We start from the raw sequence: 15,195 nt of genomic DNA on the forward strand, positions 1-15,195 counted from the left end.
TAATGCTCATATTCAGTGTTTTAATTGCTTCCATTAGGCAGTTTCTATAGGGTCTTGAAAACAATAAGATCTTAGTCAAGCTTTTCTCCTTTCATTGCATCTTGGAGTTATTACTGCAAGAAAAAATGAGATTCTCTTTTTATGTAGGAATGCCCCTCATCTTCTTGATATTATTGCAGTCAAACATAGAATTATTTCTTTTCAGCTAATTTCCTAAAGAGATTCACCAAACCTCATGTCAGACACCTCCAACAGAGCCATTTCATAGCCTTTTATGGACTAGTACAATATTCCCTCTCCTTTCTTTCCCCCACTGTCTCTGCCTTTACTAAATTCTAAAGCAGTGCTGGATTGTTATTGATCATAGGAAAAACAAAATCTTGTTGATGTTACCTTAAATTCAGGCTTGCTGTCACATGTCCTGCAGCTGGGCAGTGCCACAAGGAAATCCACTACCTTCAAATCACATAAAATGTACAGATGGAGAGGACATTTCTCTGTCATCTCTTTAACAGGAAGCAACAAAGCTTTTATTTCATGTTTTGTGTTATTTGCTTCGCTATCAAGTGCAGTGCTTTACTACAGATCCTATTTGTAGCTGGTGAAGAGGTTCAATCTCATCCCTGCTTCTTTGATACTCCTTTATAATTCAAGGGATTACATTAGTCCTGTTTGTTGTAGCACTGAGCTCACAGATCATGTTCAGCTCTTTATTTAAAGTAAACCTCAAGTCCTTTATAGCCTAAATCCAGAGTGTTGGATGCACCTTGTGTTTCTCCATTCTAAACCTGATTTTGACAGACTGTGGCTGTTTAAGGTAGTAATTCAGATCCTATGTAACTTTACCTGTCCTTGTCATCATTTAATATCTCCCTGACCTTTGTGTCATCTGCTTATTTTGCCAAGGGAATTTTTTTCTCATTGTCCCATCTCTGATAGAGTTATTAGATGGCACAGGATGAGAGCTTCACTCTCGAGAGCTGTGCCAGTTCTGATCTTGCTGACTGATATATCCTGTTAACTACCACATTTTGAGGTCTGTCACCAAGCCAGTTTTTAATCCATGTAATATATGCCCTGTTAATTCTATAGAATGCAAGTGCTTTAATCAAAATGTCATGGGGTACTAAGTCAGGGGCAGCCAAACATTCTATTTCAACAACATTGCCAACCAGATCTGTCAAATATTCAGTTCCATCAAAAAATGCAACAAGTTTTCTAGACAAAACCCTAATTTCCATGAAACCATGCTGGTTGGGATTAATGATATTTTGTTATGAATAATTTGTTCATAGTGTCCTGAATTAATTATTTAAGTAGACTGTCTGTGACTGAGGTCAGTCTAGCCAGTCTCCAAGAGCATCACTCTTACTGCTTTTACAATATCAGAATAACTCTTCAGCCTCAGTCACTTCCAAATATTTCTCTGTATTTTAATTCCAAATGTGAGGCACAAGCATATCATGGCCACCAAAGAAAATGGATGCTTTTTACAAGAGTGGTTATCTTTTTGTCCTTCAGATTGACTTCCAATATCATCCACTCTCTGATCTCCTAGGCCTGTTTAACCTCTATCTGGTAGAAATATCTAACATGACATTTTTGTGGCTCCCATTTTCGTGGTAGCCAGGTCCTGTCTCTGAGCAGGGGATGGACCTGTTTCCCCATCAGATGATGATAGGCTGCTGCTGAGCTGCTGGAATGTTTTAAGCCTCAAAAACTTGATAATCTGCTGGGAGGAGAACAAGAGGGGGTAATTCAGGTGATCAAAACAGCAGCTTTGTCCCAACCCCAGTGCCAGCCCCCAGCACAGCTCCAGGACCTTTGGGCATATACAACCTCACCCACTGCCACACCAAGAAGCAGGACAGGGATGTCAGCAACACTTTCTGGGGTGTAGCCCATGTTTTCTTCATGATTTTCATCATTTTCACCTCTGATTTCCATGGCTTCAGACAAAAAATGTTATTTTTGCTTACCCATTCACCTGAAACTCTGGGTTCATTTTGTCACCATATGCAGATACAGTATTTTAATGCCAAATTTTACTGTGCTAGGTTCATTCTTTGCTAGCCTTCATTCTTCATTCTCCATAGATTTTCATTCTACTGGAATATAAATATTGATCCTTTTGTGAAATTTTATTTTTGTTGCACTTTGTTTTGTGTTTTTCTCATCACATTATTGTGACATGGATGTATTTGCTGCATTCACTCATTTCTGCTTCTTTAAATGATTTCTTGCCTCACTTTTGTGCCGTTAGTAAACTTTATAAAAAAAATTTGTTTGTAAATCAGATATTTATGGTAAGATGCATATGAAAACACGAGGAAAGAATTATAGTTTTAGGGAGAACATACCCTGATAATGACCTCTTAAATATTTGTAAAGATAGCCCTGGGCATCTGAGCCCACAAAATAGTTTATAATACAACAGCTTGATTGCATAATGATACTTTAGTTTTAAAACGTATGATCTTTCTGTTTATGGGAAGGCATAATAGGCTCCTTTGAAATACAATAGTTTTGCCCTGAACATAACTGATTTTAAATGAAAGGACTAACTAAAGAATGCCTTTCTTCAAGTTTGTACTTCACTTTGTTGTTGAGTCCAGCACGATGGTTTCTTTTACAAAACAGGCCTGGGGACCACACCTATTTCAGGATACATTAATTGTGAAAGTTCTGTGGATTTCCAAGCAGGAAGTTACCTAGTGCTGTTTAAAATGGAATGTTTTACATTCTAAATCTAGTTAAAAAACAGAGAAATTTCTGCATGCCACCACCCCTTTCTCCCTGCACATAGAGAATTTCTTTTTATATTCAGGTTGAAGATATTATCAAATAGAGATTAAAATTTGACAGAATCCACAGTAACTTAGAAGAGGGATTTTTTTTTCTATGCAACAGAAATGAACATTTAACTGCAGACAGTTTATAAATCACCTGGACTGCCTCAATCAATATTGAAATCTAGCATTTTAAGACATTTTTTTAATAAATATATCACCTAAACTCTAATTTTCTTCTGTCTGTTAATATTTCTCTGCAACACCTGGTTCCAGCTCAGACTGGTCCTAGATCTGACACTGGTCTGCATTCATTGTTACTTCTATTTTGGATAGCAGTGCAAGAAATGTTTTAAATAAATATTCTTCTAACATCTCTTGTGCGGTGCAGACTATAATTTTCATTATTGCTCATGAATCTCAGAGAAGCCTGAGTCCAGTTGCCTTTTAACTTTCTCATCAGGAGCACCTGTGTAATTTTTTTAAAGTAAAATATTTAAAATTTGCCTCAGTTTGGCAGCTGAACTGATGCGTTCCTAAGACCTTTTCCTACATTTCTCATACCGTTACAAAATTTAGTGTGGAAATCATTATCGTGCTTTTTGGCTATAATTTCTAATTGTGGGTCCATCCTGTTCTCAGGTTCCTCATTAAAACAAACAGAAACAGAGTTGGAAACTGAAGTACAAAGCAAATAAAATACTTGTTCTCCTTTAGGGCAAAATCCAGTGATTCTTCCCTGACAAACCCCACTACAAAACACAAGAAGGTCATCCTATAGTGAACCAAAGTTGACTTTATTACAATGAATATTTTTTTCTTGAAACTTTCTTTACCACTATACTTAAATTCCAGCACCAGATAGGAAACTGGGCAAGGCTTTTGTTTCATCTTGTTCCCTAAGTATTTATAGCCTGCCGTGAAGAAACACTTACAGCAGTGCAGTGATGTTTTTATTCTTGATAGAGGTGCCCTTAAAAGTGAATTTGCTTTGAAAATTGTTCATAGAATCAGGATTTAAGAACTGTGAAATATATTTTTGTCTTTCTTTCTCTGCTTTTCTCCTTTGTGCCTAATTGGATCTCCAAAATAAGTTGTTAACAATCCAGCTAAGATAATGTGGTCATGAAAAGGATGTCCAAATCCACCAAATTGGTTTGGTTTGGCTTAACTTTCAAAGTTCTTGGAGCAGAAAGTTGATGGCATGTGAATGTTATAATCAGCTTGATTTTTTTTGATTTTTTTTTTTTTAATCTGCCATATTGTATAGTGCCCAAATGAAATGCTAATCAAACCTCATTTCTGGACCAAAATTAATTTATTAAGAATAATAATGCACTTGTGCACTCCTGATCATATTGCAAGATGTAATAGCCACCAATTTACAACACAGCTTGTTCATTTTCACTTGATCTGGGTGACTTATGCAGGTTCCAAATTGATGCTCTTAATGTGAGACTATTTCACCCAAAGTGACATGGATTGTTTTCACTTCCACATAACCAATGAGGTTAAGAACTGAATTGAGTTAGATCCAAACAAAAGTTAACATTCTGTCTTGCTTGCTTGTTTGTTAGTTTGATTTATTTTTCCTTTTTAATTTCTGGTTTAGACTTCAATTTACATGATGCAATTCTTAATTCTCTAACACAAGAGTTCCACACTCTTGGGCTTGGAATTAGCCTTCCACTCTCCCCTTAATAAAACAGAATTAGACTCTTCAGATTTAGGTTAGAATTGCATTACTTAAACATTTTAGTAATTTCCATTTCCTCATATGTTATACATTCAGCAGATGGATAATTTCCAAGATTTCTTAATTAGTAAATCCTTTTTGATTTCTTTTAAACCAACTTTTTCTTTATCCCTCTGTAACCAAAGGGGAGATCTTCCTGAAAATAATCACCACTCTCAGTATTATGTTGCAGGACACCTCAGGTGCAGGGTAGAAAACTATCTAATGAAACACACAGACAAGTGCAGAACTATTATTAATAATCAGAAAAAGAAATTATTAATAATTTTTAAAATAAGTTTTTTAATGCAAACCAAATCAGGATATTCCTGGCAGTATAGACACAATAAATGTATTTTGTAAAGAGACAAAACGAACATGCAAACACAAAGCATTTTATTTGGTGTCATTCTGCTTCAAAAGGAAAAGTAATTTTTTTTCCAATATTTCTAGATCAGTGAGAAGTGCCTCCAAACACTTGAGTCCACTCATATGCCAAGCATGGTGAAAGTGTCAGTAAAGACTTGAACTTCAGCTTCTTCTTTAACAGTTATCACAACTGGGCTTCTGGGTTTTCCATTTGTTTTTACTCACACCTATACCTTCAGATTTCCTTTTCCCCCACCTCAAACTGGAAAACTTTTCCCACTAGAAACATTGTCAGGGAGCGTTTCCTGAAAATTTTTGGGTTTGACAAATTAGCATTTTCCAAGAGAAAGGCTTTCTCTGAAACTGCTTGCCAAATCCTAATTAAAACTTGTGTTCCAAGGGATAAGTATCCTTTAAAAAAACCTGGTTTGTGTAGCTTCTCTTGGCTTCTTATGTACTTGCAAGTTTTAAATGTGAAATGACAATGTACGTTTTAGTGGGTTTGATTTTTAAGCACGCAGATTGGGTCAGTGCTGCACCACAGCGAATTCTCCCGGAAAAGGAGAGCAGTTCCCATGTGCTTTGAAATGCTACAGCTATGCAACAGAGGCTGGAAGTGCTATTTTAAACACTCATATCAGCAGAGCTTGCTGTGGGAGATAATATGTCACAAAAGGGAGTATGACATCTAGTTTCACCTAGAAGATAAACCTCGAGTAGATATGCAGGGAGAAACAAGACTGTCGGGTTGTCCTTGAAAAGAATGGCCTGTATCAATGAAGAAATGTACTCCAGGGCATATGCTGCTTGGGATATTTAATTTCATGCTCAAACCTGTCTGATCCTCTATGAAGAATATAGGAGAGAGACGGTAGTTGTGTGACACTACCGTTGTAGGTAGTGTCACACGTCATGATTTCGGGGTGGGCATCTCAGTGCTTGATTTTCAGAAAGGTCACAGCCTCAGAAATTCATGTCTGAAAAGCCCAGAGCCCAGACAGAGAAGTTTCCCTGGCACTATTGGTGCAAACATCCCACGTTCAAGCAGGGCTGGCACGGCACCCTGCCTGTCCCAAGCAGCTCTTCTCGACGAGCACGAGAGCCAATTACCCCTGGCTTTCCTGTCACACTCAAACCCCCTCACAGAGCCCTATTCTGCTGACAGAATTACAAGATAATTATAGCTAGGTGTTTTGTATTCACTTAAGTTAATCTCCCACTTTTATTTTTCATTGTTGCTTTAATCAGTGAGGAGGCACTTCAGTTGTTGTCAGGTGGATTATTTTTCAGTCGCTCGCTGCGCTGCTCTTCTTCATACTCGCGAGGGTGCTTCTGCCTTCCTGACAGACGTACAAAGAAAAATACTTCTATGATCTAAAATGAAATATGTGTTTCTTTTTCAGGTCTAGATGTTGATGGAATATACAGAGTTAGCGGCAATCTGGCAACAATACAGAAGTTACGATTTGTTGTCAATCAGGGTAAGTGATTCCTCCACCCTGGTAATGTTTTGTTTAGTACTTAACTGTCTCAGATGACAGTATTTCAGAATCTGCTATACATTAGTGGCATAGAATGATGAGCCCTGTTTTAGAAAAGAGAGGAAAAGGAAGGTAGAAAGATATTGCAGAGAGGGAAACGTCAGCTAGGAGAGAGGAAAAAGAGCGGAGTAAGCAGAGGGAAATAGTAGTTAAACTTGAGATGAGAAACAAACAACAAACAAATCTAAAAATAGGGGAGGAAGTGGAGACGTGAAATAAGGTGGCAAAAAGCAAAGCATATGTAGAAACCAGGGAATCAAAGTGAGGGGGAAAGAAAAAGATTAAAAGGAAAAATAGCAGATTGTTTGGATGTTGAAAGTTAAACAAAACCAAAAGTAGCGCAGGGATCCAAAGGAAACCAGTGAAAGAGAAAAAGGTGCTGAAAAGAACTTAAAAGGAAATACTAAAAGTGGAGTACTGGCTCTGCCAAAGCCAGTGGAAGATTTACCACTGATTTTGAAAACGCAAAGATTTGACCCCCAGAGAATGAAAGAGGAAAAAATGAATATTTTGGGGACCTACTAACCAGAATTAGAACAATCCTGTGTATATTTACTGAATATATTCCCACAGATTTTGTGTATAATGAACATATTTCCACAGATAGAACAGCACACTTTTCACTGGCGTGGCCTAAAGAAATCTAACACTGATCAGTAGATCCTGTTACAGGTGTGAAATCTGATATTAGGAACTAATGAGGATGAATGACAAATACATTTAGCTCCAAACAGTTTTATTACTCTTACCAAAGACTAACTCTCCCCATATTTAAAATTTTGGAAAATCTCATCAATGATAGTGAATCTCATGATATTATTAACAAGAAAAAAAATCAGGTTTCTCAGAAATTATTAAATACCAAATATTAAATTGCATTAAAGACTTTATACACTTTTGAATTACTCAAGTATAAATGTGAAGATGTTGCAAGATTTTGTCCTACTTTTTATGATCTTTTTATAAGTTACCTGGAGCCTATTACCAGAACTGCAAAATATTGTGTATTCTGTGTGAGGGTGATAGCTGGTAGAGAACAACTTCCTCAATTAGCTTGGTACTATACATAAACTAAGACTTTTGACTCAAATATTCTCATGAAATTGAGAGATAGGAGAGATGTAAAAATATTCCCACCTTCAAGCCTCCATTTACATCTCTAGGGAAAGTTTCAGGGGATCAGTAGGTGTTTGCCACCTCCTCAGCTGCTCCAGAACAGTCTTGTCTTCAGCTGAAACTGGAGGGTGAACTCTGGTTTATGAAGATTCAGTATTTATGCCAGTAAATTCAGCAAGACTGAATAAATCATCATTTACCAATCAGCCTCACAGTTTTGATTCATTACTTAGGTTTTCTTAGATTTATACTTGTTGGGTATTTGTGTGTCGATAATGAAGCCTGCCTTGGCTTTCAAATGAATGTAAGCTGTATTTTGTTTGGAGACACACAGGCAAAAACAGGATTTTCTATCCTCCTTCACTGCCCGAGCTCTTTGCTCAGGAAAAAACTGTGCCATAAAAATAATGGTCCTGTCTATCATGTCTTGTGGCATCCAAAGGTTAACATACTTGAGGTTAACATTACTGCTCAAGTTTTCACCTAAAACAGATGGGCTGATACTGTAAAGCTAGACAGAAGTCTAAGCTGGCTTTTTGCAGCAGAGAGGGGCCAGACACCTTTTTCTTCTGGTTTATACTACTGTGAAAAATGAAAATATGACTGTGGAGTTAATAGTATTTTAAAGCCACTCTGGCACTGGTTACTTAAGGCATAGTGCAAAGTAACCTGCCTACTGAGTGACCAAAGGAAATTCAAGGTAAACTAATGCCCTTGGAGAGCTATTTCATCATCTTATCCGTTATGATAATCACTGTTTCTTATGTTAGTCTTTATTGATAAAACAAGAGCATTCGTACATTTTATGTCAGGATGGAGTGGATTTTCCATGGACAGCGATATCCAGACTCCCTTTACACATCCTTTAAAATCCTGTCTATAAAAATTTCAGGTCTGTACTTAGGTTTTTCCTCAGGTAAATGCATGCAGAAATGCTGATTTAGGTAAATCCTAATGCCACTTAGCAGTCCCCAAGGGTGACCCCAACACCACGTGAGGGAAGTGGAAGACCTGAACATTGTAGCTCCCAGAGAATAACCCAGTAATTTTTAATCATAACATTCAAGAAGGAACACAGACACAAAGGATAGCCAGTCACTGCTTCAGCAGTGCAAAACACATCTTTTTTTCTGTGCTAAGTAGGCAGGAAAGAGCCCAGTGAGTCATGGTGTACCTGGAAAATGCTGTGGGGACATGGGGGAAACAGGGTTTATTTATGGTGTGCTTGGGAGAGCATTCTCCACCCATTGTGTCCCAGAGCCTGGTGATCCCTGTCAATTAGGTGCTGAGGTCAGCAGCAGTTTCAGATGGCTCCATGAAGGAAAAAAGTTACCAGGAAAACTACAGTGTGCTCCCAACCTTCTTTTTTCCCATTCTCTTGAAACTCTGCAGTGGGACTATGTTTAATAGCTCACTGTCCACACATCCCCATCCCTCAGTAATTATTGTGACCTCCTCAGGTCAACCCCAGCACCCTCATTTTTCAGTAGTTAACACTGGGAAAGGAGTATTTATACACATGATTTTGCCATAGTGACATTTTATTTTTAATTTCAGTTAAAGTTTAATTTAATTATAAATGCAAACAAATGTTCTGACAAAGCCTATTTGCATTGCAGAGACTGACTGCAATCAGTTCTTCTGCAGGCCAAACACTCATTGGGCTCTTTCTTCCTGCTTGCTTTGCCATTGTGTTACACCTACATATAGAGGCTATAAATAACATGTATCACACTGAAGATCATAGAAGGCACTCTAGGCTGGCTGCCATATCAAAGTATTTTTTATTAAAATTATCATTAATTAGAATATAGCAAAGCTTTATTTGGCTCCTGTTCCTATACTGTTAATGTCATCTGCAGCATCAAAAATTAAATGAGAGAACTGGTGAATATGAAAGGAAAAGAAACTAACAGTCGACAGCTTTATCATTAAAGAAGAAATAAGAACAGTAAAAATATAAAAAGACTCTTGAAATTCTAGATTTTTTTGGGATGAAAAGGGGTTTTCAACAAAAAACCCCAAACCTGATATCTTTTTAAATTCTCTGAATATACTTTGTGTTTTATACTTGTTCTCCTTTCTTGCTCCTGAAGAGGTTTTTGGCCTTGCCAACAGGAGCAGCAGCAGAACAAACTACCTTATTTACTTTATCCCTCTCACAGAGTTTTCTTTTTCCTGTAAAAGTCTATTGACATCACACCTTTTTTGCTTCTGTGCAACAGGATTATCTTTTATCTATGATTTATTTTCCCATTAAGAGCTGAAAAGATCAGTTGATCATAAGAGGACTGGGCTATAACATCTCTCAGCACTTTCGAAACTCTAAGTCATCATTTTTCAAATCACTGAATCAAGGAAGTAGAAGCTGCTTGTACCAAACTGACACCAAGAAATTCGTACTTTTCTTCGTCTATAAGCCCTGAAAAATTTGGGGTTTAGAAACTAAGCCACCAGGCAGTCAGAATATTTGGCTGAGTACCTACAATAAATGCTCCTATAACAGCTGGATGCATTAGACAGAGATAACTATTCCTCTTATGATTTCCATATTATTGGTCAAGTCTAAAAGCTGAAATGTTAAAGAAAAACAAGCAACAAAAACCAAAACAGAAACAGACAAGGTACTCCTAGGATTCTGCTGATTTTACAGAAGCTCTAGTAAGTTAAATCCTCTACATGTATTTATAAGGATATTATTTAAATTCACACCTGTAGGAAAAGGGATAAAATAATGTTTATTGGTCTGTTAAGCCATGTAAGTTGTGCTGGCAGTTCCAGGGTATGAGGTGCTACTGAAAATATCCCTTGTTTTGGCTCAAAACCCCTGGGTGGGTTTTACGTGGGCCCCAGGTGGGGTTGCTTAGAGTCATGGAGGTACCACTACAAGAACCTGAGGACAGAGGGGAGGTGCTTTCAGCAGCAAAACACAGCAGGGCTGGAGCAAAAAGTGTCTGAAAAAGAAAATCAAGAAAAAAAAAAAAGACTTTTTATCCATCAGTTTGTAAGTAAAAGTGAATTTTTCTCTCCTTTGCTTGAAGCCATTGTGCAGGTTATAGAATCCCAGAAGGGTTTGGGTTGGAAGAGACCTAAGAACTCATCTCTTTCCAGCAGCCTGCCCCAGGGAGGGACTCCCTTTACCAGGCCAGGTTACTCCAAACCCCAGCTGGCCTGGCCCTGTGTGTGACACAAATTGATGTGACAGGCTGAGGACCTTTGTGCCAAGCCAGGTTCCTTGTCCTGCTTCCACAACCTCTCCCATCAATCCTCAACTCCCTGCTGAAGACAAAGGATACCTGTGTGAGGAACTAGAACCTTCCTTCTTTATGTCTCCTGTGCTAATCTGCTCAGTAGCTGAAAAGGCATCCACTTTCTGTGGCTGCCAATCAGGTAATTTCCATGAGTGCTTAATTAACTGAAAAAAAAAAATATAAATAGAGCTATAAAGAGTTCATAACACATTGCTGAAACACTAGGGTTCTATCCCAATGCATACAGGGTCAGGGAAACTAACCATGGAAATACAGGTTTCAGTACTTACTGGTTCATTCAGCAAGTGTTGGCTCATGCATAATACAAGAGAGTTCTTAATTGTCTTTATGTCCCATGCTTTGTTTGCAAAATGCTGGGTGTTTGCTGTGCAGATGACCTTTGCATCCCGTTATTTCATTAGGAATACCTTGTGTGCTAACTGCAAGGCACCACAGACCATCCAAAGGTCAACAACTGTGTTTTTACAACTCTGTTACTCTGCTTATGTACCAAAGCAGGGGCAAATATGGGAATTTTTACAGAGGTTAATGTTAGGTTATTGCAGAGAGGTGTGTTTCTTGCAGAACACAGAAAAGGACAAAGATATCCAAATACTTCTACTTCGAGGGGGAGAAAAAGTGAATTTAATCTTATCCTTCCATTACACTGCAGCAACAAAAAAAAGTACTTGGGCAAAAAAAAGAAAAAAATAGTTAAATATTTCTGTTGTTTCTTCTATGAGAATATAGCAGGATATGATGCAGTTTAAGGAAAAAAAATAAGAGTAAAGTTTGAACCAGAAATACGTGAACTGATTGCGAATATTTATTAACTAAATAATTTAATAATAAAGAAAATGCCTACTTGATTAATTGTTACAGAGTAAAAATTACAATAAAACTGTCTTGATCAGTGCTTTGCAGAAGCACCATTACTGTCTGTGCAGTTGTTTAACAAGGATTTAATTGGAAAGATAAGTGAATGCACATTTAAAAGTATTGTTAATTTGCTTTATAATCACCCCATCCTTCACAGTATTGACAGCACCAGGCACAAACCCCTTTCTCTTTTACAAGTATTATTTTCCATATGTGCACAATAAATTCTGAAGCAGTAATTGGAAATTTTATGGATTTCAACATACCTAGTGTTTTGAGTTTATAGGTGCCATATCCCTTCTCTAAAGGTTGCATAGGTGGCATTTTAGGTAAAATCACTGCTTTTTTATTACCCATAGGTTTATTTGGAGGTTGTGGTGTGGTACTTTGTTGGATTTTGGGGTTTGCTTTTTCATTTTGTTTTGCTCTCTTTCCTAAGAAATATCCAATTCCAATTTACTTTTCCCTTCCATTTGAAATATCAACAAAATCTTCGCTTCGACATCGTTTTTGATTTAATAAACAACAGCCGTCAGAAACAGTAATCTTCAATATGTTTATATTCCATCTGCACTTATATTTATTGTTCTAAAATGACTCGGATTAATCTAATTGACAAGTAAGAGCCCAGACCATATGAGCAGCTAAGGATGATACCTTTAACCAGCAGGATTCTTCAGCCTAACTGACATGTTCTTTATCAATGAACTGGGAGACAAGAGGAACAAATATTCGGGTTGGTTTATTAGTTTATTTATTTATTAGTATTGCTGGTTCTGTGAGCTTGCTGGGACCATATGTCTGTGTGAGCTGGGCTATCAGGAACCAGAGTGGTTTCCTGGCTGGCTCTGCCTCGGCAGGCACAGCCCGTGGAGCTGACACGAGACTGGAGCAGCCTTTGAAACAGAGCCTCCAGGTCAACAGAAATGGGCTGGGTGGTTGTGAAGGAACCATTTAGTGGGGGGAGAGAAGAGGGAGGGAAGCTGGGTGAAAAAAAACAAAGAGATGTGTCTTCTTTTCACAGCTTTATTTCTCTAAAATTAGAAGGAAGGGGGGGCATAAAAATAAATTGAAAAAGAAAATAAAAAACCCCACCCAAACTAAGAACAACAAAAAGTCTCACCCCAAACCAACTAAATTTCCCATTCAAAAATACCTGTGTCTTTCCATTGACCCCAATACATCCATTTCAAAGGCAGGCAGGGGCTCTGATCCTCCCCCAACGAAGGCTCCATGTGAGAGCAGGTCATCTCTCAGCTGCCAACTCCCAGAGAGCAGCTACAAACACTACGGGTCAAGAAGATTGTCATGGGCTTTATTAAAGGGGGGAAATAAAAAACAGTTACTTTCCTTCTTGTTAGTGAGTTCTTAATTTCTTGTGTACATACCTTGATGAGATTTCCCTTTATATCTATCTTATATATTTCTAGATGTTTCAGGTTATTGATTGGATTTTACACGCATAAAAGTATCCCTAAAAACGCACGAATGAGCCTTGCTGGGGGTCTAAGCTTAAAGCCACCCTCCAGCCTTGGTGATGTTCCTGGTGTGATCAAGCACAGCACAGGCAGAAAAGTCTTCCTCACGTCTGCCAGCAGCTATTCATGCGACCAGTCTCACTGAGAAACCAGTAAGAGTGATCCAAAGTTCACGATGGAAATATCAGGCTCAAACTGGGTTACTTGCTAGCTGAGAACCAAAATGTCTTGAAAGCCTTGAGTCAAAAATAGTTTTTTCTTTCTTTTTCACACTTCCCAGGCAAGCACAGAAAATAAAATGGACTGAAGCAATTTTCAAAAATAATTATAAAACAGCTTGCTTCTGGGTTAAGACCTGCATATGCCAAGCTGTAGCCAAGAATTTCATTTTTTAATTTTTTTTTTTCCAAGCTTTAAAACTCTGACAACAGAATACTTTAATTGAGCCCACAGTACTTGGTGAATCAATTAATATGTGCATGTTATTCATGTGGGTTCTTATTTTTCTGTCTGTTATAAACTACAGAAAATTTATTATCATCATTCAAAGGAAAGTGTGTTTTCCACATCTTCCCCTTCCCTTTCCAGAGGGGAAGGGGGGAAACTACAGCACTTCCAAAAATGACTTGTAAATATAAGTCAGGTACAAATCTAATGGAAATACTAGTTTTTGCAATGAATGCTTCAAATTATTTTGTAAATAATGCAGCTTATATAACAAAAATGGATAGAGCTTGAATGTTAATATATTTCCAATATAACTATTTTGTGTTCAGTGTGAAGGAAAAAAAGCAGACAGAAAAATATTCAGAATTCTTAGTTGCCCAATCTGCAGCTCTGTAAAATTTCCCTTACGAGTGGTATTGTCATGTTTTCTTTTTCATGTGCTGAATAAGCCAGTGGAATGGGGCAGAAGAGGCAGCAGGCTGGGTTAGTGCGGTCAGCCACAAACATACCATGGATTTTATGGCATGTATTGTATGATGAAGCATTTAAAACATGCCTTTTATTCCTTTTCTACCCGCAGCACTATTTGCGTTACAATAGCGTCTTGCTTAGTAACACTTCGAGAAGTTGAAGAGCGTCTTGATAACCCCTCAAGGAGTGTTATTTAGTTGCTGAGGAGGACTGGAGGTTTGCATGCTGCACTGAGGGATTGCCTTTTTTTTTTGGGGGATGCTCATCGTTGTCATGGGTGACTCTTTGTTTGGGTTTGTTGTTCTGATAGTGGCGCTACAGGAAATGCCATTCCACAGAGCTCCAAAAAAGCAAGGAAAGAAAATAAATTATTGAGTCTTTTGCTAAAAGTATTATCAGGACAGTTTTCTACCTGTGATTTTTAGGCTGATGGGATCATTTCCTGAATGTGGGGGTTGCCAGACTCATTTGTAGAAAAGCTGAACCAAGTATCAAAGGTATTTTGCATGAGATATTTGTGCTTCGAGGAGATGGACACCATGGAGAACTCATCTGCAGAGCTCCTACTTGTAATTGGTCATGCTCAATGTCTCACAAGACAGTGATGTGGCCTAGTATTTGAGGTGGTTTCCTCCCCTGCGGTAAAATATATGTAATTCTGTGGTTTGTGTGTAAAAGTAGCTGACAAACACGAGCTTACAATGGGCCTGCAACAGAAAGGGATGGTGTTATATGTGGATGTACACTGCATAATATTCTGCAGGATGGCATGGGATGAGAAGCTGTTGCACCAGGGAATTTGGATTTATCATGGTGTTTGTGGTGTTCTATGTGTTGAGAACTGGGGAAACCATAAATGCTGTGGTAGGGGCAGCTGTTGTGAGTAGCAAATGATTTTTTGCTTGGAGGAGACTTTAGTAATGCATTTAAGTGTTGAACTCCACTGGTTAAGACTGATGGGGTCCAAAATTGGAAGCACTCAAATGTAAAAACTCTGTATGGAAAAGAGAAAAATGAGAAAATCTAAAGTATGACTTCTCTGGAAACTGGAAACTTAAGAGGAAACCTGTGTTCTTATATACTGTCTCATTTGTGCTTACATGTTTCCTAGAATTACAT

At 37.9% G+C, this 15,195-nt stretch overlaps 1 protein-coding gene across 2 annotated transcripts in view; it reads left to right on the forward strand.

Moving 5' to 3' along the window:
* ARHGAP15 (Rho GTPase activating protein 15) overlaps positions 1–15,195 on the forward strand; it is a 322,285-nt gene that overhangs the window by 211,684 nt on the left and 95,406 nt on the right. For both annotated transcript variants that reach the window (XM_086898275.1, XM_023931396.2), the window contains one exon: positions 6,297–6,374. In XM_086898275.1, coding sequence (XP_086754401.1) covers positions 6,297–6,374 — 78 coding nt within the window. The remainder of the gene's footprint in view (positions 1–6,296; positions 6,375–15,195) is intronic.

This window comes from Cyanistes caeruleus, chromosome 7 (assembly GCF_971803275.1).
Source record: "Cyanistes caeruleus chromosome 7, bCyaCae1.hap1.1, whole genome shotgun sequence".
NCBI classification, from domain to species: domain Eukaryota; kingdom Metazoa; phylum Chordata; class Aves; order Passeriformes; family Paridae; genus Cyanistes; species Cyanistes caeruleus.